The sequence below is a fragment of the Eleutherodactylus coqui genome, chromosome 1 (assembly GCF_035609145.1).
Source record: "Eleutherodactylus coqui strain aEleCoq1 chromosome 1, aEleCoq1.hap1, whole genome shotgun sequence".
In the NCBI taxonomy this organism is placed as follows: Eukaryota; Metazoa; Chordata; class Amphibia; order Anura; family Eleutherodactylidae; genus Eleutherodactylus; species Eleutherodactylus coqui.
In genome coordinates, this window is record NC_089837.1 from 534,169,370 (window position 1) to 534,195,122 (window position 25,753).

At 43.2% G+C, this 25,753-nt stretch overlaps 2 protein-coding genes across 5 annotated transcripts in view; one reads left to right on the top strand and one right to left on the bottom strand.

Annotated features, from left to right (window-relative positions):
• Positions 1-840, top strand: part of LOC136591716 (polyunsaturated fatty acid lipoxygenase ALOX15B-like) — a 127,898-nt gene extending 127,058 nt beyond the window's left edge. For 3 of the 4 annotated variants that reach the window (XM_066588546.1, XM_066588545.1, XM_066588548.1), the window contains one exon: positions 55-362. In XM_066588546.1, the coding sequence (XP_066444643.1) occupies positions 55-234 (180 nt within the window). In that variant the 3' untranslated portion in view covers positions 235-362. Of the gene's footprint in view, positions 1-54; positions 363-406 lie in introns of those variants that run through there. The other variant, XM_066588547.1, reaches the window with a different exon arrangement.
• Positions 841-20,914: 20,074 nt separating this feature from the next.
• The window catches only part of LOC136607539 (polyunsaturated fatty acid lipoxygenase ALOX15B-like), a 123,871-nt gene continuing 119,032 nt past the window's right edge, over positions 20,915-25,753 (bottom strand). The window contains exons 13-14 of the mRNA XM_066589046.1: positions 21,275-21,445; positions 20,915-21,190 (exon numbers count right to left, since the gene is read on the bottom strand). Coding sequence (XP_066445143.1) covers positions 21,011-21,190; positions 21,275-21,445 — 351 coding nt within the window. The 3' untranslated portion in view covers positions 20,915-21,010. The remainder of the gene's footprint in view (positions 21,191-21,274; positions 21,446-25,753) is intronic.

A 25,753-nucleotide genomic window follows, 5' to 3' on the forward strand; every position in this document is an offset into this window, starting at 1 on the left:
CTAGATCCACAATTTTCATTTTGCTTCCAGTCTTATTTATTGCTTCCATTGCAGAGACGTCTGGGATATTACCCTGATAATCATTTCACTGAAGAAACCCCACAACTATTCATCCAGGAATTCCAGGAGAAACTCTCTGAGATATCCAAGACCATTAATGAGATGAACCAAACCAGGAAAATTCCATATCCTTACCTGGACCCGAAGGTGATTGAGAACAGCATCTCCATCTAACATTGATGCTCCTACTAAAAGGTAATTCAATGGGGCCTGGAAACACTTTGTGGCATTCTTGCCCTCCTGTAGAAAAGTCCTTGGTTAAGTTTTGTTGATAGAAGCAGGAAAATAAAATATTAGATTGATATAAATGTTGTGTCTTCTGTGTAACATTTTATATGTTCTACAGGACTATTGAATCGGTCCAGTTGGCTCATGTCTCATTCTGCAGGGTCCATTCTGATGATTCTCTTGAGATTAAGATGGTGGGCAGCAGGCATCTATTCATTACACTGATTTTTATCTGTTGAGATGAGAGACGTACCGAGAGGTGAGAAGGAAATGGTGCATGGGTACAGGATGAGCCCTCTGGGTTAGAGTCCCAAGAGTGCCCCTGGATGCCAATTCCCACAGCAAGGCATTGCATGCGGGATCTCCCTTAGCCTCTGTTCCTCATCCTCAAACCCAGCAAAGAGATGTGGACTTTACCCTTCAAACACTCAAAGTCATGGTGCCAAGGAAAACTGCTACAGCTACTGATGCAATTACTGTGACTACTAATTGTGTGGTGGACATTGTGTTTCTGTTTGCTGGAAACAAGCAGTTGTTTTTTTATTGTTTTCATCGGTGTGAATAAACCAACATGATTGGACTGTTAGCGTTTGCCTTGTGGTAAATCCCCGAAGTGCTACACTAAGCAATGGAGACTGGAGCAGAGCACTGACGTCACGCTCCTAGGTCTGATGTAAGTAGTCAGAATGTTGCTGCCCTGTGCTGCCAAGATGACAGTCATTATATGGAATATACCAGCAACAGAAGAATTATTTTACTGCCAGCATCAAATTCTGAAACAGCCTCCATAATGCACAACTCATCCAAGTTTACTAAAGAGTCCTCCTCCAGACGGCTATCCATGATGTTGTCCCGGAGGTGGTGGGAGACAGAGGGTTTGGGTTACAAGCTGCAATCCGGATAGAAAATAATAGAAAGATCTTTATTGCAACAGCAAGAAAATCTGCTTGAAGCGGATAAAAGAACATGAGGTAAATATTCTGGAAGCCTTACCGCTAACCAACACTCACTGCAGTCGGCATGGCCATGGAGCCGTCTACAGTTGGTGACGCAATTACTACAAAACATTCTTTGTGACAGACAAACAACATTTCTGAAGTAGGTCTGAACTAGAGCTGGGCGAGCACCAAAATGCTCGGGTGCTCGTTACTCGAGTCGAACTTTTCGTAATGCTCGAGAGCTTGTTTCGAGTTATGAACCCCATTGAAGTTGATGGGAGACTCGAGCATTTTTCAAGCTGACTGATGCTCCGCATGGGGAAGGTTGTGTGAAACACCTAAAAAAACCATCAGAAAGTAATGGAAACAGCACAGAAATGCATAGGGAACGGCAGGGGCAGCATGCATGGCTGCATCTGAGGCTCCCAGGTCCCACTATTAAGCCAAATTGGGGGCAAGAGCCTGGCGGTCACCCCCCTAACAATTTACTTGGGACAGACTATAATCAGCAAGGCACATGCGCAGGCACATCTTAGCTAAGCACCACACTAGGTGGAACGAAGGCCAGTCACCGCCTGCGGGTGACACCACTGCGTCTTCTCCTGGGTTACATGCTGGCATTGCTGTCCAATCCCCGCAGGCATGAGCTTGCGCCCACAGCATACTCAAATTTTTCCCTGCGCAGCGTCCAGCTGTCCTCATGCCACAAGCTCACTTCATAGCCACACCACCCTCATTTGTATTTATAAGTGCATATTGGATGAGGAGGAACAGGAGACACACACTGCAGAGGATTGGCAGGGCCAGGCAGCGACCCTCTTTGAAATTGTGGGCGATATACTGATGAGAATTGATGATAAATTAACGTACAATCATAATTCCAATCCCGTGCCACCTCTGTCACAAAATTGTCAGGAGCCACAAACGTGGCCCAAAGGGGGACTCGAGTGCCAGTACTTCTACACATCTCCACAATGCAGCAACGCATACTAACACCAAAGATTGGTTTGAAGCAGGAGGTGTCGCAAAAGTAGCTACCACAGGTATACAGTGACCCTATGAAAGTTTCATGAAATCAGTCACGCTTCCTGTAAACGCTCCAATCCTGTATCTCAGACACCTGTGGTAATTTGTAGCACGAGAGGTAATCCATGGCGACCAGCGCTGCCCCTCAAGGATGCATGCATTTATCAGACCCAAACTAATCCGGCTGTTTACCACTCAGGGCATCATACGTCAGCGGACATGCATAAACAGGCAGTGTACAATGAGTTGACCTATTATACAGCCGCGATGCTTGCAAATGCCTAGTGTGCACTACTGGTCCCAGGCAGTTAAACTACTGATGCACACAATGAGAGGAGTAGTAGTCCTAGAAAGGAATGTTGGGTTCCAATTATTCCAATCCCATGCCACCTCCGTCACAAAACTGTCAGGCGCCACAAACATGGGCATAAAGTGGACTTGGATGCTAGTACTTCTAAGCATCTGCACAATTCAACAACCCTTTCAAATATAAAATACTTCTTTTAATCAGGAGGTGTCACCAAAATAGCCACCACAGGTATACAGTGACCCTGTGAAAGTCTCATTAAACAAGTCACGCTTCCTGTGATTGCTCCAAGGACAGCATCAAGTATGAAGAAATTTGAGTGCCAAACATAGCAGAGTTGCACCCCACCCAGGAACTTGGCCTCTTCCCACACCCTCAACAAACGTGGGCATAAAGTGGACTCGGATGCTACTGCTTCTAAGCATCTACAAAATTCAGCAACCCTTTCTAAAATGAAAGATTTCTTTTAAGCGGGAGGTTTCCCAAAAGTTGCCACCACCAGTAAACAGTGAACCTGTGAAAGTCTCATAAAATCAGTTACGCTTCTTTTGATTGGTCCAAACCAGTGTCTCAGATAACTGTGGTAACACGAGAGCTAATACATGCCAACCAGCGGTGACCCCCAAGGATGCGTGTGTTTATCAGGCCTAAACCAATCCATCTTTTTACCACTCAGGGCATTATACGTCAGCGGACATCCAAAACAGGCGGTGTACAGGCAGTATGAGTTGACCTGTTATACAGCCGGGTTGCTTGCGAATGCCTAGTGCACACTACTAGGCACAACAAACGTGGGCATAAAGCAGACTCGGATGCTAATACTTCTAAGCATCTACAAAATTCAGTAACCCTTGCTAAAATAAAAGATTGGTTTGAAGCAGGAGGTGTCTCAAAAGTTGTCATCACAGCATTGCAGTGACCCTGTGAAAGTCTCATTAAATCAGTTGTGCTTCCTTTGATCGCTCCACAGACAGCATCAAGTATGAAGAAATTTTAGTGGCCAAACATGGCAAAGTTGCACCCCGCCCATGACCTTGGCTCTGCCCACACCCTCAACAAATGTGGTCATGAGGCGGACTCGGATGCTACTACTTCTAAGCATCTACAAAATTCAGCAACCCTTTCAAAAAGAAAAGATTTCATTTAAGCAGGAGGTGTCCCAAACGTTGCCACCACAGGTCTACAGTGAACCTGTGAAAGTCTCAATAAATCAGTTACGCTTCTTTTGATTGGTTCAATCCAGTGTCTCAGATAACTGTGGTAACACGCGAGCTAATACATGGTGACCAGCGTTGACCTCCAGGGATGCGTGCATTTATCAGACCCAAACCAAGCCTGCTGTTTACCACACAGGGTATTGTACGTCTGCTGAAATCCTAAAATACGCAGTGTACAATGAGTTCTGTCTGGTTACACAGTGCTGATCAGAATTGCAACGCCGTGCCACTTCCGTCACAAAATTGTCAGGAGTCCCAAATGTGGGTATAAAGCAAATGCTAGTACTTCTAAGCATCTGCAGAATGCAATACCCCATTCTAAAACAAAAGATTGGCTTGAAGCTAGAGGTGTCGCAAAATTTGCCAACACAGGTATGCAGTGAAGGTGTGTGGGTCTCATTAAATCAGTTACATTTCCTTTGATCGCTCCAAAGACTGCATGAACCGTGAGTGGGCAAAGCAGGACAATTCATTTTGTGTATGTGTCAGATAGCTGAACAACACGCTGGGAAACCTTTGTGTACCCAGAGTATAGGCGAACCCCTGAAACATAAGTGTACCAAGAGTATAAGCGACCCCCTGAAACAGTTCTGTTCCAAGAGTATAGGCGAATCCCTGAAACATTTCTGTATCAAGAGTATAGGCGAACCCTTCAAAACTTTCTGTACCAAGAGTATAGGCGACCCCCTGAAACATTTCTGTACCGAGAGTATAGACGAACCCCTGAAACATTTCTGTACCAAGAGTATAGGCGTCCCAAAGAAAAATGTCTGTACGAAGAGTATAGTCGAACCCTGAAACATTTGTTTACCAAGAATATAGGCGAACCCCTGAAACACTTGTTTACCAAGAGTATAGGCAAACCCCTGAAACATTTGTGTGCCAAGAGTATAGGCGAACCCCTGAAATATTTTTTTAACATAGAGCTCAGACTTGCTTAATGGGATCCAGGTGGTGGTCCACCGATAGGCAAGCTACTGCCTGTCCCAGCCCCTGCTTCCCCCCGAGGGGCTTTTTAGCCAGTGCCCCAGGGAAAGACAGCATGTACTATGAAGAAATTAGAGTGGCCAAACCAGGACCATTCATTCTGTCTCGTTGTCAGATAGCTGGACACTGCGCTGGGATACAATTGTGGACTCTGTTGGGGTATGAAGCTGGAACCAGCATGTTTGCTGAACCCCCAGAAGCACTAAACACCCTCTCTGATAACACAATTGCGGCAGGGCAGGCCAGCACCTCCAAGGCATACAGCGCATGTTCTTGCCAAGTGTCCAGCTTTGACACCCAACAGTTGTATGGAGCAGAGGGATCACGGAGGACGTTGGTACGGTCAGTTATGTACTCCCTCACCATCTTTTTACAGTGTTCCCTCCGACTTAGCCTAGACTTGGGAGTGGTGACACAGTCTGGCTGGAGTGCCATAAAACCGGCAAAGGCCTTGGAGAGTCTTCCACTGCCTGCGCTAGACATGCTGCCTGTTCCCCTCATCTCCCCTGCTAGTTGGCCCGCTAAACTACATCCGCTACCGCTAGCGTTATCAGATGGGAACTTTTGTATCAGTTTTTCCACCAGGGCCTTGTGGTATTGCATCACTCTTGTACTCCTTTCCTCTTCGGGAATGAGAGTGGAAATGTTCTCCTTATATCGTGGGTCGAGAAGGGTGAACACCCAGTAATGCGTGTTGGCCAGAATGCGTCTAACGCGAGGGTCATGGGAAAGGCAGCTTTACATGAAGTCAGCTATGTGTGCCAGAGTCCCAGTACGCAACACATCACTGTCCTCACTAGGAGGATGACACAGTATTCCATGTGGGGCCTGACAAGTGCCTTATATAGTGGAAGAATCATGTTCTCGCCCCTTGCCTCTATACCTCTATTAATGCACCCCAAGACTTTATTTGCTTTTGTAGCAGCTGACTGGCATTGATTGCTCCAGTTAAATCTGCAATCCACTAGTACCCCCAGGTCTTTTCCCATTTCACTTTTCCCTAGCAGTACCTCATTTAGTGTATATTGGTGACATTCGTTTCTCCTGCCCATGTGCATAGCCTTACATTTATCAACATTGAACTTCATTTGCCATTTTTCTGCCCAAGCCCCCGGCTTATCTCGGTCCGTTTGTAGCCGTACCTTGTCCTCCGTTGTATTAATTATATTGTATAATTTTGCATCATCTGTAAATATTGATATTTTACAGTGCAGTCCCTCTATTAGGTTGTTAATAAAAATATTTTAAACAGAATGGGGCCTAGTACTGAACTCTGTGCCCCCTCCCCCCCCCCGCTAGCAACGGGGGCCCAGAGTACAAACCATTTATTACCACCCTCTGCTTTCTATCTCTTAGCCAGTTCTTTACCCAGATACACATGTTTTCACCCAATCCGAGCTGCCTCATTTTATATATCAGCCTATTATGCGGCACGGTGTCAAATGCTTTAGAGAAGTCCAGATATACAAGATCAATAGACTCTCCCAGGTCCAGCCTAGAACTTACTTCATCGTAGAAGCTGATCAGATTGGTCTGACATGATCGACCCCTCATGAACCCGCGCTGGTGAGGAGTTATACTATTGTTCTCTTTGAGGTATTCTAGAATGACGTCTCTCAGAAACCCCTTGAATATTTTTCCAGTTATTGAAGTGAGACTTACCAGCCTGTAGTTACCAGGCTCATTTTTGGACCCCTTTTTGTATATTGGAACCACGTTGGCAATACCGTGCTACAACCCTGGTCGCGATTTTAATCTTTTTTAACGCATTTCCTCCTGTGTTAGATATGTAATATTTTGCGAGGGGTTCATTTTATTCCCCTGCATCTCGTGTGACATTTCCTTTTCATTCGTGAATACACCTGAAAAAAACTATTTAATAGATTTGCCGACCCCTCATCATCCTCTATGGTTTTCCCTGTATTATTTGTTAAAGGGCCAGCGCTCTTAGTGCAAATCCTTCTACTGTTAATATAGTTGAAGAATAGTTTAGGGTTGTTTTTGCTCTTTTGGCAATCAGTCTTTCTGCCTCCTCCTTGGCAATCTTGATCTTTTCTTTGCATATTTAGTTTTTTTTCCTGTATGATTTTAACGCTTCTTCGCTGCCTTCTTGCTTTAGTAGTTTAAACGCTTTCTTTTTTTTCATTTATTTCCCCTCTTACCGTCTTGTCGAGCCACATTGGTTTCTGTTTACTTGTAGTTCTTTTATTTTTAAAGGGAATGAACTGCTCACATGAGGTGATTAGAATCCTTTTAAACTTTTCCCATTTGTCCTCTGTACTGATATTTTTGTGGATGTTGTCCCAATTAATGTTACCGATAGCAGTTCTGAGATTATCAAATTTTGCTTTACTAAAGTTTAGTATATTTGTCTCTCACTGATGAGGTTTCTTATTGACCAAAGTGGCCCTCCTTTTAGTTGGCTCCGGCACCAGTTAGGTAAGATAGTTATCTTTAATTGTTCTCAAGAACTTATCACCCCTATGAGATTTGCAGGTCTTGTTATCTCCTATGATAATTACTTCGGTGCGATTTGACACCTCTTCTATCGGCCTTAGTAGTAAGGTTTCAGTTTCTTCTGTTGCTTTTGGTGGTCTATAGAAAACCCCGATCAGGATTTTGTTATTTTTTTCTCCCTGATTTCTACCCACAGAGATTCCACGTGTTCATCTCCTACTCCTATATCCTCCCGTAGTCTCGGCATTAAGTTGGATTTAACGTACAGACATACCCCTCCCCCTTTATGGTTTCCACGGTTTTTTCTAAAGAGATTGTAACCTTGCAAAATTCGCCGCCCAATCGCACTTATCATCAAGCCATGTTTCCGTTATTCCGACTATATCATAGTTTTCATCAGCCATTCTCGCTTCAAGCTCACCCACTTTACCTATCAGACTTCTTGCACTCGTGGTCATACAATTTATACCGGTATTTTTGTTCTTTAAATTCATTTTGTTACTAATGGTACTATTGGCTGATCTGTCAGTTCTAACTGTACTAACCATACCCCCTACTCAATCCACATTCCCATCACTTGGCCCCAGGTCGCTATCTACACTGTCTCTCTCCCTCCATGCGAGTCCCCTGATCTCATACCTTTCAATGGAGTCGGCAGCTGCCTGGCCCCATTGAAAGGAATTGAAGAGCAGTGGGATCTCCTGCTAGAGCTGTGACAGCCCTAGCAGGAGGTTCCTTCATCTCCCCGGCATGTCCCCTCATCACTGGACACTGAGACAGCACTGTCACATCACTGTCACATCACTGTCACAGCGTCCAGTGATGAGGGGACATGCCGGGGAGATGAAGGAATCTCCTGCTGCAGCTGTCAGAGCAGTAGCAGGAGATCATGATCTCTAGCATTACTTTCAATTGCAGAGGATCGCCATCACCTGCCATTAAAAGTAATTAAAAGTGAAAGAAACACCAAACATGCTCCCCCCACAGTGCCCCCAGACCCCCGGCCCCTCCCCCATACAAATACAAAGACAGCACCCCCAACTCCTTCACCACACAAGTACAATGACAGCACCCCCTTTCCCATCCCCACACAAGTACAATGACAGCACCCCCGCCCTCCCCTCATACAAGTACAATGACAGAACCCCCTGACCCTCCCCTACACAAGTACAATGACAGCACCCCCTTCCCCATCCCCACACAAGTATAATGACAGCAGAGAGAGAGAGAGAGGGGCAGAGGCTGCCAGGCCCTGTGTGTGGCTAAGAAGGCCAGGGGTGGACAGGGAGATGCCCCTCACCTCAACACCAGAGACAGTGTGACAGCCCAGTGGAGCTGGGGCTGTCAGGCCCAGTGTGTGGCTAAGAAACCCAGAGGTGGACAGGGAGACGCCCCTCACCTCCACACCTAGGAGAGGTGTGTGTATGCCTGGGAGATTCAGGCTGCAGTTAACCAGTGACTCCTGTTGTATGCAGTAGAGAGACATTATGGACCAGGAACTACGTGGTTCCAGCAGGACCCCTGAAGTACACCTGCCCTGGGACTAAGGGTCTGAAGGCACGACAGACTAAGGACCAGCTGCGATCTGGACATTCACAGGCCTGTGCAAATCAAGTGGACTTGTTGTTGCGGTTGCCTTTAACCCTGTGGAGAAATGTACTGAGGGGACTCTAAAAAGGACTGTGAAGGGATGTTTGAAAGAGACTTTTATTCATTTATTATTTATCTGGAGACCCAGTCGTTTATGTTGCTGTTAAAGATTGTGTGAATAAAGTGCAAGTAAAGAAGAAAAGTGACCGTTTGGCGTGATATGTAACCCCCGTGTTGTCACATATGGTGGAGGATGCGCTGGCACAAGCGGTGAAGGTCCCAGCTCAAAGACGCCAGTGAAAAGGCAGGCAAAGTATGGAGGAATTGCTGAAGCAGTTGTTACAAGAGAGGCTGCAGCAACAGGAGGAAAGGCAACCCCTGATAAAGCAGTTGGCTGCACTGACAGAGTCAGCCAAAACTACAGAGGATGAGCACGTCATAAAAGAGACTGAAACTGATCACAGGGCTTTGTTGGGAAGACAAGCCCATAAGTGTGAACAAGGTTGTAAGAAATTAAAGACACAGTTAGCAAAGAAGAATCTTGACTTGGAGTGCCAAGTAAGACAGCTCAAAGAAAAAGCTGGAGGTGGAGAAAGCCACCTGCAGCAAAGCAGAAAAGCAAGCAGAGGTATTGAGAGGTATACTTGACTTCAAGAAAGCCCAAGAAGCTCGTCAGGAGCAGGTGCTGACCCAGCTACAGATGAGCTTGGATGAGAAAGCTGAAATACATGGAGCCCAAATCTAGGAGCTGGAACGGAGTCATGCTGTAGTTGTTGGGAAACTGCCAGGCCCTGTGTGTGGCTAAGAAACCCAGAGATGTACAGGAAGACGCCCTCACCTCCACACCTAGGAGAGGTGTGTGTATGCCTGGGAGATTCAGGCTGCAGTTAACCAGTGGCTCCTGTTCTATGCAGTAGAGAGACGTTATGGATCAGGAACTACGTGGTTCCAGCAGGACACCTGAAGTACTCCTGCCCTGGGACTAAGGGTCTGAAGGCACGACTGACTAAGGACCAGCTGCGATCTGGACATCCACAGGTCTGTGCAAATCAAGTGGACTTGTTGTTGCGGTTGCCCTTGTTGTTGGCGGTCAACCCTGTGGAGGACTGTACTGAGGGGACTCTAAAAAGGACTGTGAAGGGATGTTTAAAAGAGACTTTTATTGTTGCAATCATTCATTCTTTATCCGGAGACCCAGTCGTTTATGTTGCTGTTAAAGATTGTGTGAATAAAGTGCAAGTAAAGAAGAGAAGTGACCGTTTGGCATGATATATAACCCTCCTGTTGTCACAATAGATAACACAGGGCCTAACATTCACAACAGACACAACTCACTTCCTCCCCTCCCTGTACAAACATGATTACACTGAGAGGAGACACCTATATATAGAGAACACAGAAGTCACCATTCACAATAGTCACAGCTCACCTCCTCCCTCTTGTGCAGGCAGGATAACACGGAGAGGAGACAACTTCATATAGATAACACATGATGCAACATTCACTTTAGTCACAGCTCACCTCCACCCCTCCCTGCACAGACAGGATTACCTTGAGAGGCAATAACTATATATAGATAACACAGGATCCAACATTCACTATAGTCAAAGCTCATGTCCTTCCCTCCCTGCACAGACAGGATTGCACTGAGAGAATACACCTATATGTAGAGAACATGGGAGCTCCCATGCAAAATAGTCACAGCTCCCGTGTGTATTTAATATATTTGATTGTACTTATTTAAATACTATTGAATTATGATTTTTAAAATGAGATGATTAATTATATACTTCACCAGCCAGATAAGTACATTGCAAACAGACTCAAATTAATAACAAGCATTTTCTTAGTGTGTTGTACTTAAAATGTGGGTGGATTTTTGAGGTCACAGATCTGCCCAGGCAACATATTAGGGGCAGACATGGTTACAGCAATATAAGCAACAACTGAATATACCCCACAGAGTTAGGGCTCCCGCACACTTGTGTGTTTTTTAATGCTGTGTTAACGCAAATGTCAATGGGACTTTCTAATGTTAAAAAACGCATCGCACAAAAGTCGCAGAGTACAAACTTGTGATGTATTTTTAACATTAGAAAGTCCCACTGACATTTGTGTTAAAAAATGCAGTGCTAAGGCCAGTGTGTGGGAGCCGTTAGCATTACTAGTCCAGTAATAAACCAGCAGCTAACCACCATTTGTGCAGTTCATATGGTTCCAGATTGTAGTGACAATGCTTCGCCCTATCTGCAACATGTTTTTGTGCAGGTACCAGAGGTCTTATGGGTCCCCTTACTGCCATGGTCCCTCCTGCAGTCATGGAAATACCTCTTCTGAGTCAAACTAAACTTCTTTCAGCTGCTGGGCTCCCTAAACATGGGACCACCCTGCTTGCATCCTCACATGTTACAATCACGACAGTTCTAAATACAGCTTCATTGCTTTGTGTGGAGTGCGGAGTCGGATGGGGAGCCGTGAGATATGTGTCCTATAGAGTCTGTGCCTCTTAGAGGGACAGTGGAACAAGAAAGGAGGCAGCCGGTGTTTGAGAAGAGCAGCTCCATAATGCACCAGAATTGTTGTCACTGTGAGAACTAACCGGCAGGGACTATAGCAAGAGAAATTGTTATAAAGGAGTCACATCGTCCTGCACCTCTACCAATCGGGGGATCCCCAACAGGCATCCAAAGACACATCACCTACATTATGGTACTGAAGGCACTGGAGATAAGTAAGTAAGGTCAGCCCTTGGGAAAAGGTAGACATAAACGCAGGCCTGCCAGTTAAACGATGTGAGTTCAAGCCAACAGAAGAGGAAGACACATGCATCTGCCGAATGTGAAGTTATAGAACAAACTTCTGTTACTTTGGGACTGCGTGCCAGTGACCGGCATTGCTGGGGTGAAACGTTGGGTGGCGCTACCATGTGTTCTACAGTGAAGCATGTTACTGACCTCTGTGATGACAGATTGCACCATCCCCCACTCATGGTAAGCATACTGTTAGGCCTCATGTCCTCGGGGAAAGTCAGGCCCGCTACGGATTCTCCATGTAGAATCCGTAGCGGGTCCCTCCTGCGCCGCGGACAAAAATACAGCTGTGACGGAGAGAAGATGAAGCAGCGGTGAAGGGAAGATCCGGAGCAGGTGAGTAAATTCCGATTTTGGTCTCCGGCGGATCCGGGCGGCTTCCGTAGGCTTCAATAGAAGCCCGCGGGAGCCGTCCCCGCGGGAGACCCGCACAAAAATGGAGCATGGTCCAGATTTTTTCATGCTCTATTTTTTTTAAAATCACTTTTATTGACCATCCGCGGGTATTTATCTACCCCGCGGGTGGTCAATGCATCCCTATGGGATGCAGATCCGCGGGCAGGAGAAGAGTTAAAATCCGCTGCGGATTTGAATTCTTCTTTGCCCGTGGACATGAGGCCTTAGATCCAGTTAGGTTGTCTGACGTTTCTGAATAACCGCGTATTACTTAACTGTTACCGGAAGCTTCTACAGCAACTTCATCTCCAAAGTTATTTGTTAAACTAAAGTAACATGTTTTTGTCAGCCTGGTGAAGGCATCTGTGAAGGCTTCAGGCCTGGATATGATTTTATTTTGCATCTGTGAAGGCTTCAGGCCTGGATATGAATTTGTCTACCACTTCTTGACACAGCTAAACAGGATTTTCTGGGCATATTGTACAACTCGGTACAACTCAGCAAAATTTACCAATTGCATCTCTTGTCTAACCGGAACCGCCAATGGAATGTAATATTGGAATGTGAAAAGTTGTACAATCCAAGAGAACATCTCTAAGCAACAATGTATGTTTATGTGAAAACAAGTTTATCAGGCATAAAGACCGCCCTTTTTACCGGAGGCCTCCGTATTTGAACCCCGACGTGATCCTCCTCCTTGAACCTTCTCGGATTCTGCACATGCGACCGCCGGCAAAATGCCGGACACATGCGCAGGAGGCGGGGAGCCCAGGAAACTTAAAATCCGCAGTCGCCAAGAGCCTGGAGCAGTGAGTGGTCCCCGGTCACGGGATAAAAAGGTAGCGATCTACCTTAGGCCGGTCTCACATGACCGGATAGGAATTACGGATTCCGCATGCGTCTGATCCGTGGTAATACGCGGATCAATCGCATTGGATTACACAATTCCACTCACATTAGCGGGTTGGAATTGCGTAATCTACTTGCAGAAAAGAGAACGCAGCAGGTTTTATTTTACCGCTGATATCCACAACATAGGCCCATTGTCACGGATATACCCACAGCCCATACGTAACTGCATTGTGTACGGGCTGCGGGTACCCGCGTCATCGCTAAGTGATGGCGCAGGAAACACAAACAAAAAAAAAGGTGTACTGCGCATGACCGCCTGTGTGAGTATACAGTTATGTACAGTACATTACGCGGCCATACACAGCGCCACGGCCGAGCTCACAGCTGGGATCTGCTGCTGGCCTCCACAAGTGGATCCCACATGCAACCGTGTGAGCCCGGCGTTATTCAGACCGCTACCTGTAATACGTAATTTACAAGAAGCCCCGGGAACGCTCGCCATCCTGCAGTTCCCGGAGCAGCTTGTTGAGCGCCTTCTGTGTGATACCGTCGCACCTCATCAAGCTTGCAAAGCCTCAAAGAGCTTTGCACCCCATACCTGAGAGGAGGGGGGATACCTGGTGTTATTGCCCCATGTACCCATCCCAACCAGCCCCCCTAATTACCCCCGTCTTCAGAAATACTACACAGCTCACATTATTACTTTTATCTAAGATTTGGGGAACAACAAAAAGGGTGCAGAGTGTGTGTGTGTGGGGGGGATTTTTAGGGAGTCAATTTTTATTCCGTACAATTGGGCAATGGGGCCTGGAATTTATTCAGTTGTGTCCTGAAATCCAATGGGTGTTCCTACCATTATAGGCCTGGCCATATGTCCTGTAAGTAGATTAGGGCCACAATGGGTATGTTTCTGAACACGGGACAAACAGGGGGATCCATTTTGGGATGAAAGTCTTCATTCGTATGTGTGCTGTACAAAAAAAAGCTGTTTCTAAATTGACACAATTGTCCAAAAAATGAAAATCGTAATTTTTTCCTACGGCTTTGCTTAGATTTATTCCAAAATTGTAGGGTTAAAGTACACAGTACACCCCTAGATAAATTCATAAAGGGGTCTAGTTTTCAAAATGGGGTCATTTGTGGGGGTTCTCTATAGTTTTGGCCACTCAAGAACTCTACAAGTGGGCAATGGGGCCTAAAAGGCCTTCAAGCAAAATGTCTGCTCTGAAAACCACCGGCTGCTCTTTTCGGTTTGGGCCCCGTTGTGCATACCGACATAAGATTAGGGCCACAATCGGTATGTCTCTGAACACAGGACAAACAGGGGGATCCATTTTGGGGTGTAAATTCTCATTTTCATCTGCACTATAGAAAAAAATATGTCTTTAAAATGACATATTTGCAAAAATATAAAACTTTACTTCTTGTCCTCTAAATTGAATTAATTCCTGAAAAAAACTGTGGAGTCAAAATCCCCCTGACCCCCTCAGTCAATACAATAAGGGTGTAGTTTTTAAAAAAGGGTCATTTGTAGGGGTGTCTATCATTCTGACACCTATGAGCCTTTCCAATCTTGCCTTGGGGCAGGAACACAAAGTGTTCCTCAAAATGCTGAAAAGTAATGTTAAATTTGTGCGTCTCCTAAAGGATTAAAAAACATAAAAGTTTTTTCAAATGTGCTTCTAGAATAAAGTAAACAGATGGAATTATATATTTTAGCAAAAGTGTGTACAGTATGTTTGTACATATTTGATATATTACAATTGAAAATGTGAAAAAACGATAATTTTTCGAAATTTTCCCAATTTTGGCGCTTTTAATAAATATACACAAATTCTATCGGTCTATTTTCACCACCTAAATGAAGTACAATATGTATCAAAAAAACACTGTCAGAATCAGTGGGATCTGCAAAACCTTTACGGAGCTATTCTATGTTAAAGTGACACATGTCAGATTTCCAAAATTTGGCCGGGTCATTAAGGTGCAAACAGGCTTGGTCACTAATGACATGACTCGGCCTATTTTGGGCTTAAGGACGCAACAATTTTTGGCGGATTTTCTTCTCCGTTTATCAAAAGTCATAACTTTTTTATTTTTCCGTCGACGCGGCCGTATAAGGGCTTGTTTTTTGCGTGGCGAACTGTAGTTTTTATTGGCGCCACTTTTGGGTACATAGACTATATTGTAAAACTTTTTTTTAATTTTTTTTATGATAGCAGGGACAGAAAACGCATCAATTCTGCTATAGATTTTTTTTAATTTTTTTTAGGTTTTCCCACTTTTCTGCAATAAAACCCCTTTTTTTTTGGAAATCTTTTTTCTATTCTAAATTGCTGCATTCAAAGTCCTGTAACTTTTTTATTTTTTGATGTACGGCACTCTTTGATGGCTTATTTTTTGCGAGACGCGCTGTAGTTTTTACTGGTACCATTTTGGGGTACATATGGCTTTTTTGATCACTTTTATTGCATTTTTAGTGAGGCAAAATACTAAAAATTAGGATTTTGCCTCAGTTTTTTAGCGTTTTTTTTTTTTGCGTTTTTTTCCGTGCACAGTCAAAAGCATGTGCAACTTATTGTACGCGTCGTTATGGATGCGACAATACCAAATATGTGGGGTTTTATTTTTTTTTTTACCTTTTTTTATGCTAATCTGAGAAAAAGCATAAAAAATGTTTTTTTAAACTTTTTTAACATTTTTTTAAATTCATTTTTTTAATCTTTGTTTTTTTACACTGTTTGTGTCCCTCTGAGGGACTTTAACCACTGCCCTGATGATCGCTGTCATAAGGCATGGCAGAGCTACTGCTCTGCCATGCCTTATCGCTTATACAGCGATCTCAGGCATAGGCAATACAGGACGCCAGTGTCTGGCGTCCTGTTGCCATGGAGACAGGCCGGGCTCTCGCGATGACATCGCGAGTTCTGGGCGAGACACAGAGGGGTGCTCGGGGAAGTCTTTGTGCACCCACAGCACAGGCAAGGCCCTGGAACCCAAGGAAAGTTTTACTCAAAAAGAAATCAGAGCGCCCAAACAAGGCAGTTTCACCCCGCCAGGCACCTCGGCCTCAGCTCACACCCTCATTATTTGTGGGCATAAAGCAGACTCGGATGCTAGTGCGAGTAAAAGAAATGAAAAAGGAGGGTGGAGCAAGACCCAGTGAGGGTAGTGGAATATTTATGGAGTACAAAGAGTTTTCAATGATTGAGTATTTTGAATGGTGGAGGTGCTGCCAACCAGATGACGCTCCACCAGTGTGGGCGTAAGTGTAGCGAAAAGGATGTGAAAAGAACTGGTATGGAGGCGCAACACTCTAAGCTACTAGAAGATGTAGATCAAAGTCCAATGTGTGATGGTGAAAGCACTTCTTTTTTATTATTTTTTCAGAAATTAAAAACCAGCAATGGAATACGCGTTTCGGGGAAGAACCCCTTCGTCAGTTCGGCTGGATAGGACTGTGTGATAAGTACAAATAGATAATGGAGGAGTGATTAACAAAGAAAGGGGAGGAGAGGGGGAAAAAAAGAACAAAATTCATATACATAATGAAGTCTCACAAATGTGTCAATAAGAACAATAAATATATGATGAAAACATCGATCTGAATAGTGATAAAATATATATGAGACAAAAAACATAAAAGAATATGAGCATCCGTCCATGTAAATTAACATGAGATTTATACAAAACAAATATCTGTTACAATAGGATGAAGACAATCCGGAGTAAAATACCAATCTTAAAAGTACCAATATGAGAGCGGATGGACTCAAAATCGTGTGGTTGCTTTCAGCTGAATGGGATGACTACAGAATTAAAATGCATGTACAGCCTATTGGGAAATATGATATGATTGCTACAAGAATTTTCTTGATCTTATCCAGGCAGCATACAATAGCAATATCCTCAATAAAAAAGAAAGGGATTTTCTCATTATTAGCCATCCTCGCACTCCTATTTTTTACCATTTGCCAAAAATCCATAAAGACACAATTAATCCCCCAGGGCGGCCCATAATCTCCGGCATAAACTCTATTACTTCAAACTTATCTCAATATATAGATATCCTGCTCCAAGGATATGTGACAAGCCTGAGATCCCACCTCAAGGATACCCCATCACTTATAAAATTACTATCCCCAATAGAATGGAAACCCGCTTATGTGTGGGCCACCTTGGATGTTTCTGCTCTGTATTCCAATATCCCTCACGATCGGGGTATATCAACCATCATTTCCATACTTGCTGAGGACCCCTCAATCCCACAAAAACAGAAACAATTTATCACCGATTCCATATCCTTCATACTCAAGAATAACTTTTTTGCATTTAATTCTGGATTATACCAACAGATAAAAGGGACCGCTATGGGTACTCGATTTGCGCCAAGCTTCGCAAATTTATATGTGGGGGATTTTGAACGACAATACATCTATACTGAACACATGTGGTCTAAGAAAATTATTTTTTATAAACGGTACATTGATGACCTTATTTTCATTTGGGAAGGGTCAGGGGAAGAATTTAATTGCTTTACGGATCACCTCAATATGAATGATTTTAACCTGTCCTTCACTGGTGTCACCTCTCCTATTTCTGTGGATTACCTGGACCTAACTTTGGGCCATGAGAGTGGGAGAATTATTACTAAAACTCATTTTAAACCTGTTGATGGAAATAGCTTTCTTGATTTTAGAAGCGCCCATTACAGAAAATGGAAGAACAACATTCCATACGGTCAGTTTAGACGCATTAGGCGCAACTGTACCAAGATCGAGGATTACAGTACTCAGAGCTTGATTTTGAGACAAAGATTCAAACAAAAATATTACCCTAAAAAATTGGTGGACACAGCCTTTAATAGAGCTAAACATGACACTCCTAGAGACATTAAGATCCCTACTGAAAAGCTCACTGACTTTCACCATAATTTCATTACCACCTATAACCCATGTCATACTCGGGTGCGCACAATACTAGAAAAATATTGGCCAGTATTGCTCCAGGACCCATTCCTTTCCAGTCACTTACCACCTAAACCACGCATTACGTTCAGAAGAGCGCGCACCCTCAAAACCTCCTTAGCCCCCAGTAACCTTAGAACCAGCAGACCACATCCATTACAGGAGAGAACCTTTTTTCCTAAATTAGTTGGATGTTTCCGATGCGGCAAGAGAGGCTGCATGTGTTGTGACAATATCTGCCACAAAAGATCTAGTTTTACGAGTTGTACGACAAAAGAGACATTTTCTATCAAATCATTTCTAAACTGCTCATCTACGTATGTAATCTATCTACTAGAATGTCCCTGCAAGCTTCAGTATATTGGACGCACCACCCAGACCTTGAGAAGTCGCATTAACAAGCATAGATCAAACACCAAGAATAGCTATCCAAACCATAGTGTCTCCAGGCATGGGACCGCAGTCCATAATAATGATTTTAAAGTATTTTCTGTAACAGTTTTAGAACAAATACCCGCCCATGTAAGGAATAGATTTGAAATTCTGAGAAAACGAGAAATATTTTGGATATTTAAACTGAACACGCTTATACCTATGGGCCTTAATGAGAGTTTGGAAAGCATTTTTGACAGTTGATTGGGTTTTATATATTTTTTTTTTATTTTGTTTATTTTTTATTTTTTAATTTTTTTTTTATTTTATTTTATTCATTTATTTTTTTTCCCTCTCTCTCTTTCCTTCTTTCCCCAGATTAACATTGATTTGCAGGATTGCTGCATTCCAATAGGTGTCACTGTAGATACATTGTTTAGTTTTTCCTTATTTACCCCCAGCATAGTCCTCTTCTTACTCCACACCTCCCTCCCTTTACTAACCAAACAATAGGAATTACCTTGTACATGAATCCCCCTCCCAACTCCCTATTCCATCCATGCACCCTGTAACCACGCCCCCTTTTTAGTCAAGCCTATCAACATTGAATTATTTTTCCCGCCCTCTCTCTCAGGTATTTATACCCCTGACTTGTCCTCAGCTCCCTTGTTAAAGCATTTTTTTTCTCCCCTGTCCTCCTGCACACAGGTAAGCAAACTTCTCTTTTATCCTATAACTTAGATTTACACATCAATTCCTTTCCCTCCCCCTCCCCCCTTCCCCTTCCTTCCTAGTATGACTTTATCAGGAGCAAAAAAATCCCTCCAGTGCTCAGTTCAATCTAACTGTCCCCCTGCACTTAATTACCCTGCTAGAACCCTCTGTCATATATTATCCATACATCTTCCCTAATCTGACAATTCTTCATTTTCAGGACCTCTGACACATTCTATACATCTTTGGAATCGTGTCACCCCTAGGCATCCTGTTGGTGAGCCCCTTATCTCAATTTCTAATCAGTTTTATTCTCATTTTTGTTGGTTACATAAAGGTGTCCCTTCCCCCCCCCTTTTTTTTTCTTCCTAACTTTATCCCACACCATGAACCCAATGCTGCCAATGCACACCATTCTGAAGTAGCTTTCCAATAGATTCCCTTTTTTTTTTATTATTATTTTTTTTTATTTTATTTTTTTTATTTTTATTATTTTATTTTTTTTCTTCTCATTTTTACATACATATACACATTTATTTATGCACCCCCTTGGGTGTAGCAATCATATCATATTTCCCAATAGGCTGTACATGCATTTTAATTCTGTAGTCATCCCATTCAGCTGAAAGCAACCACACGATTTTGAGTCCATCCGCTCTCATATTGGTACTTTTAAGATGGGTATTTTACTCAGGATTGTCTTCATCCTATTGTAACAGATATTTGTTTTGTATAAATCTCATGTTAATTTACATTTACCTCTCCTCCCCTTTCTTTGTTAATCACTCCTCCATTATCTATTTGTACTTATCACACAGTCCTATCCAGCCGAACTGACGAAGGGGTTCTTCCCCGAAACGCGTATTCCATTGCTGGTTTTTAATTTCTGAAAAAATAATAAAAAAGAAGTGCTTTCACCATCACACATTGGACTTTGATCTACATCTTCTAGTAGCTTAGAGTGTTGCGCCTCCATACCAGTTCTTTTCACATCCTTTTCGGATGCTAGTGCAGCTGTGAACGTCTCATTAATGCAGTAATGCTCCGTTTGTTTGGCCTAAATCAGTGTTTCAGATAACTATGGTAACACGAGAGAAAATACATGTTGCCCAGTGCTGATCCCCAGACCCCAAGCAGGAGGATGAGGTGGCATAATAAGGCTGAGAAACCATGACCGAGGTAGGACCCGCAATAATCTGTGTGGGAAGTACGTGAGCGGGCCCTGGGTCAGGCTCGGTTCCAGCCTCCACCTTCTGTGACCCAAGGTGCCGTGAGTTAAATAGCTATGGGAAATCTATAGGTCCCCACACACTTCATTCTGTGTAGGTGTCAGATAGCTCAACATCGCAATGGGAAGTCTTTGAGTTCCTTGGGCTCGCCTATGCTGTGGGTGTTTCACCCCGCCAAGGACCTCGGCCTTGGCCCACATTTCTGCCCAAATCAGTCAGTGTACTTGTGCCAGATAAGTAAAACACCACGATGGGAAGTCTTTGTGCACCCACAGCTCCCTCTGTGAACTCTTTCCCTGCCGCGATCTGCTTAGATCGCGGCAGGGAAGGGGTTAACAGCGGGATGCCGGCTGTGACTGACAGCGGGCTCCCGCTGCGGGATAGCGCGGGATCATATGTGATCCCGCGCTATCTCCAGGACGTAAGTTTACGTCCTGTTGCGGGAAGTACCAGGCTGCCAGGACGTAAACTTACGCCCTGCAGCGGGAAGGGGTTAATATAATAAAAAACTGCTCTCACCTACCACCTACTGGTCAGCACAAAGAAAATTGCACACACAGGTCAAAATGGGCCAATTTTTGGTCTCCTTTGCCCAGACCCCTAACAGCAGAACTACTTATACAGCCTTTATATGGGTTCTGATGGTAGCTACCTCATATATACTAAAATAGACCCTACAGGGTGTCGCTGAGCCAACTGGATGGATGGAATAGTCCTGTAGAACAACGTTTGAATCAGCATAATATTTTATTTTCCTCCTCATATCAACACAACTCCACCCAGGACTTTTCTACAAGTGGCCACAAAGTGAGTCCAGGCCATGTTGGATGAAGTCTCAGGAGGAAGAGGGAGCATCAACATTAGATGGAGATGCTGTTCTCAATCACCTTCGGGTCCAGGTAGGGATACGGTAAGCTTCTAGTTTGGTTCCTCTCATTAATGATCTTGGATATCTCAGAGAGTTTCTCCTGGAATTCTAGAATGAATATTTGTGGGGTTTCCTCAGTGAAATGCTCATCGGGGTAACATCCCAGACGTCTCTGTGACAGAAGAATAAATAAGATCAAAGACAAGATGTATTGAATTGTACATTCAGTCATCTAAGAACACTTCCAAATACTCACCTGATCTTGGGGTTCTTTGCTAAGCTGCCACACAATAACCACTGCTGTGGTGGTGATATTGACATCAGGCAGGGCATCCAGGATAGTCTGCAGTGTTGTGACCCCTTTGGCTGTGGGAGGGGGGCTCTTCATTGATGAGGGACCATTGGGCATCCAGCCATAGAAGTCAAACTATAGTGAAAACACAATAAAAGTCCACATAAAATAATGCCACCGATAAATATTATGAGCAGGAATATTTCTCACCTAGGACAAGTCATGTTCACACTGCTACAGCTCATTATATGGGATGGGCTGCAGCAAATGTGGTGGACATAATGGTCAGAATACAAAGTGTCAGCAAGAACACCACCTCAGTATTTTTCTATGGAGTGTTGTATATGACTTCCCATTGGCTGCAGGAGTCAGGTTGGAGATCTGAAGGACTTGAGATCATAGAGAGCTGCAAGCTGGACATCAATTCCAGTGGTGCTGAATCTAAAAAGGGACTGCAATGTGGCCTGCAAATCATGATATATAGAACATGACCTAGAGAACGTCATAGGTAGAACATGCCTTTCAGAACCTTTCCTACTGACAGTGACCTATAAAACTTGGTCTACAGGACCTGGCTTACAGACCATGAGAAACAGAATGTGACCTACAGAACTTAACCTACAAAAGGCGGCCTGTAAACTGTGATCTATAGGACATGACCTACAGGCCAGTATTTGCAGAAAGTGACCTACAGAACGTCACAAGTGGAATGTGACTTTAAAAGTGTAGTTTATAAACAGAGATCTACAGAATGTAATCTAGACCAGAGATTGTAGCTCCAGGAAGATAATTTACATATTCCCTGTGCATTCTGGGAAGAGTGAAGAATCACTATGAGCAGGAAGATTGCTGGGATTAGTCAGGCCTAGCTGCTTGGAGGACATCACCAGACTGTGCGCTGAAGTTGTGCACTTAGTGACATCTTATAGTGAGAAGGATATATATATATATATATATATATATATATATATATATATATATATATATATATATATATATATATATATATATATATGTGTATATATATATATATATGTATATACATATATATATATATATGTATATATATATATATATATATATACATATATATATATATCCTTGTAGGTAGAAAAGAAAACACTGGGATATATACATTTACATAGATATAGTTATGTGCCTTTCTTTTTATATGTATACTAACTTCATTCTCATATGTACTAACTCTATGAAAAAACTTAATACGTCGCCTTATATCAGATATGCCAAGATGCTTTGCAAGGCAAAACAGAGAAAGAATGTCCAAAGGAACCAGACGAAGGATGAAGGTTAAAGTGGAGGAGGAAAGAGATACGAAGAATGCATGCTTAAGCCGCTTTCTTAGAATTGAGTGGGTGATTCTTTGCACTGGAGTTAATTAAATACGTGATTTTCTGTACATAAGCTAGAGACCAAGTATGCCATATCAAGATGTTCAACTATGCATCTGAACTTTCACTGTCTCAGGCCGGAAATCCGGACTTCCCATATATGGTTATGCTGTGAATTTTAGCCAATGAGCCCATCACCCATTCCTGGTGATGGGACAAAAGGGTATAAGATCTCATGTAATCTGTAATAAAGGAGCGCAGCCATGTCCCCGTGTGAGAAACTATACCAGACCTCCGTGTGGTGTTTTCTTCTGTACCGCCGGCAACGGGGCAAGTGGGGTGGGCCTGATTGGTGCTGTACTTAGAATTACCCTGACAATTTGGTGCCGAAACCCGGGATGACAAAACCGGAGCCTACAACGCATTCCACCTGGATCCACGCCGCGGAGAAGCCGTCCTGCTGCAAACCGAGCCTGATCAACTCACAGAACTCCAGGTAAGACCAGCATATATTTATGTTGTGTCTTACGCTGAGAGTCTTGCAGCAGGACTGACTATCTGTGGTTTGTGAACGGACGGTTGGGTTAAGAGTTCTACACGGTATCTCGTGTGGGCTTCGGGTTTGCCGTCATGGACCACTGACCGTGATATGCGCACCAATCGCTCACCCAGAAACTAGTCTGTAGTCTATTTGTACTTTGAAGTCCGTAGTGTTTTAACAATAGTGGAGATTGTTTGTTGTATCTGCAGAATTTTTTTTCCTCTTACTTTTCATTTTGTCTCATAGAAGAAGGGACCCTCGGTTTTAGTTTAGTTAGTTAATGGTTTAGCTGAGGAGGAGATGCACTCTATGAGACAGGTCTCATAGAAGAAGGGACCCTCGATTTTAGTTTAGTTAGTTAATGGTTTAGCTGAGGAGGAGATGCACTCTATGAGATAAGTCTCATAGAAAAAGGGACTCTCGGTTGTTTTGCCTTATATATGGGGCTAACGATTTGATTTCAGAGAGATGCATTTTATGAGGCTGGTTCCATAGGAGAAGGGACCCTCGGTTGTTTTGCCGGTATATAAGGGGCTGACAATTCGGAATTAAGAGGGGTGCACTCTATGGAGCGTGTTATTATTATTGTTGTTGTTGTTCTAATATGCGTAAGATCTTATTAAAGAAGACAGAGCCCCTTATGGGCCGCCGCCATGCGGATGAATTTGTAAACTGTAAGAAAACTCTAATGAAAATGTGTGACATCGACCCGCACGGTAGATTACAAGAATGGTGTCTGGGAGGAGGTCTTTAGGACGAAGAAGCGTGCCTTGGAAGACCACGGGTTGCTAGAAAGTGCTGAAGTAACAAGCAAAGGTGAGCAGAAGGTTATAAAACATGTGATTTGTTGGCAAAGAGAGAGGAAAAGGTGTATAATATGTATAATCCATACTAGGTGGATATATGTGTGTATATATGTATATACTGTATGTGCAAATAGTTAACTGAGCTTGCTTTTAGATGAGAAAGATTGTTTACATAAAGCTGCGAGCTTGTGTTTAGTTTTCAAGGTCAAGAGATAACGAAGCGAGAGAAAATGAAATACTGACCCTGGAAAATATCTTTGCTTGCTTAAAATGAATTGAAATGAATTTAATTAATTATACTGTCTTACAAGGCAGGAAATATAGCAATTTCTAAGATATATTCTTACTTATACAGGGGTTGAAAATGAATGTTGCAAGGTCCCAGCATATGTGTTAATTATGAGTTCAAATGCAGGCAATAGTTAAACTAAAACAACTTATTCAGTCTGTGTTTCATATTCGTAGAGAGATAACAGATGTTTTGAAAAGGTGGGGGCTTTCAGATTCACTCTAAGCTCAGGGTCACAAGGGGGGCTGAAAGATACCCACGCATTCTAAAATACTTCAGCGTTTAATACAGCATATAATAGCTTCAGTACATAAGAAAGATAGAATGTCTCAGTCACTCAGCAAATTTTTTCACATAATTTGTCAAAGATAGCGCTCATTCACAATCTCATCTCAATAGAATCATGTACTTTATAAGATTATAGCACTCACCTCAATGTTTGTCAACTGATGCATGTTTGTTTGTCAAACTTTTTTTGTCTGTGCATCTGTATGTACTGGTACACCTTCAATAGGGGGTGACGGAGCAGACTTGAGCGAATGGATGGATGAGAGTTAGTGACCCGTGTTCGGGCTGTGGTGAGTGTGTGATGCAGGTAATGACTGGGGACAAAAGTTCCCCCCCCCATGCATGGGACTTTGCTTGGTTGAGATGTGGACGTGTAGACTGTTAAGCTTAAATGAAGTTCTGAAAAAAGACGCACAGAGCCAATATCGAGGGGGTGGAGCTAGATGATGTAAAAGTACGTAATGTGGGTCATCCCTCTTCTCAACAAGGGAGGGGGTGAGAATCTTGAGCAGCTAGTAAAAGTTTTTTTTTTTGCTTTTTTTCCTCTCTCAAATTTGATAAGACATTGCAGGCAGGATCAGACTAATAATGAATTCACTTAAAGGATCTGACATTTCAAATATTAATACATGTTTGTAGATTATTCTGCCCTGATGTAACTCATGTCTCTGTTATTGGTGCTAACATCTTACAGGCCTTATCTGCATCCATCAAATCTTTTTACAATGTTGTACTAACTTGAACCCGGCTACTATTTCTTCCAATTGCGTACCCGGGTTCAAAGGGGGGGGGGGGGGGGGGAGAAGAAGGCATAGGTGATCCAGGTATTGCAAATCAGCCATTTTTTAATTTTTTGCAAGCCATTTTTAAATTTTTAAATTTTTTTGCAACAAGATTCTGATCTATTTGAAATAAAATATCAGCATGATTGTCTAGCAGTGATGCAACAAGAAAATTTAAGTTTTAAAAAAGTAACTGAAAGCCCTTGTTAACAATGCATATTTTGAGTTGTTTTTTATAGATGGTACCCAGGGTGATTGATGGCTCCACACTGGATATGCAGTGGTTACACAACAAGATGTCCTAAAAGCAGAATGCCTCCGCATGTCGCAGTACAAGAAGCGGAACTAAAAGCCCTCGCTGAGGCGTGTAGAGTGGCCACAGGTAAGA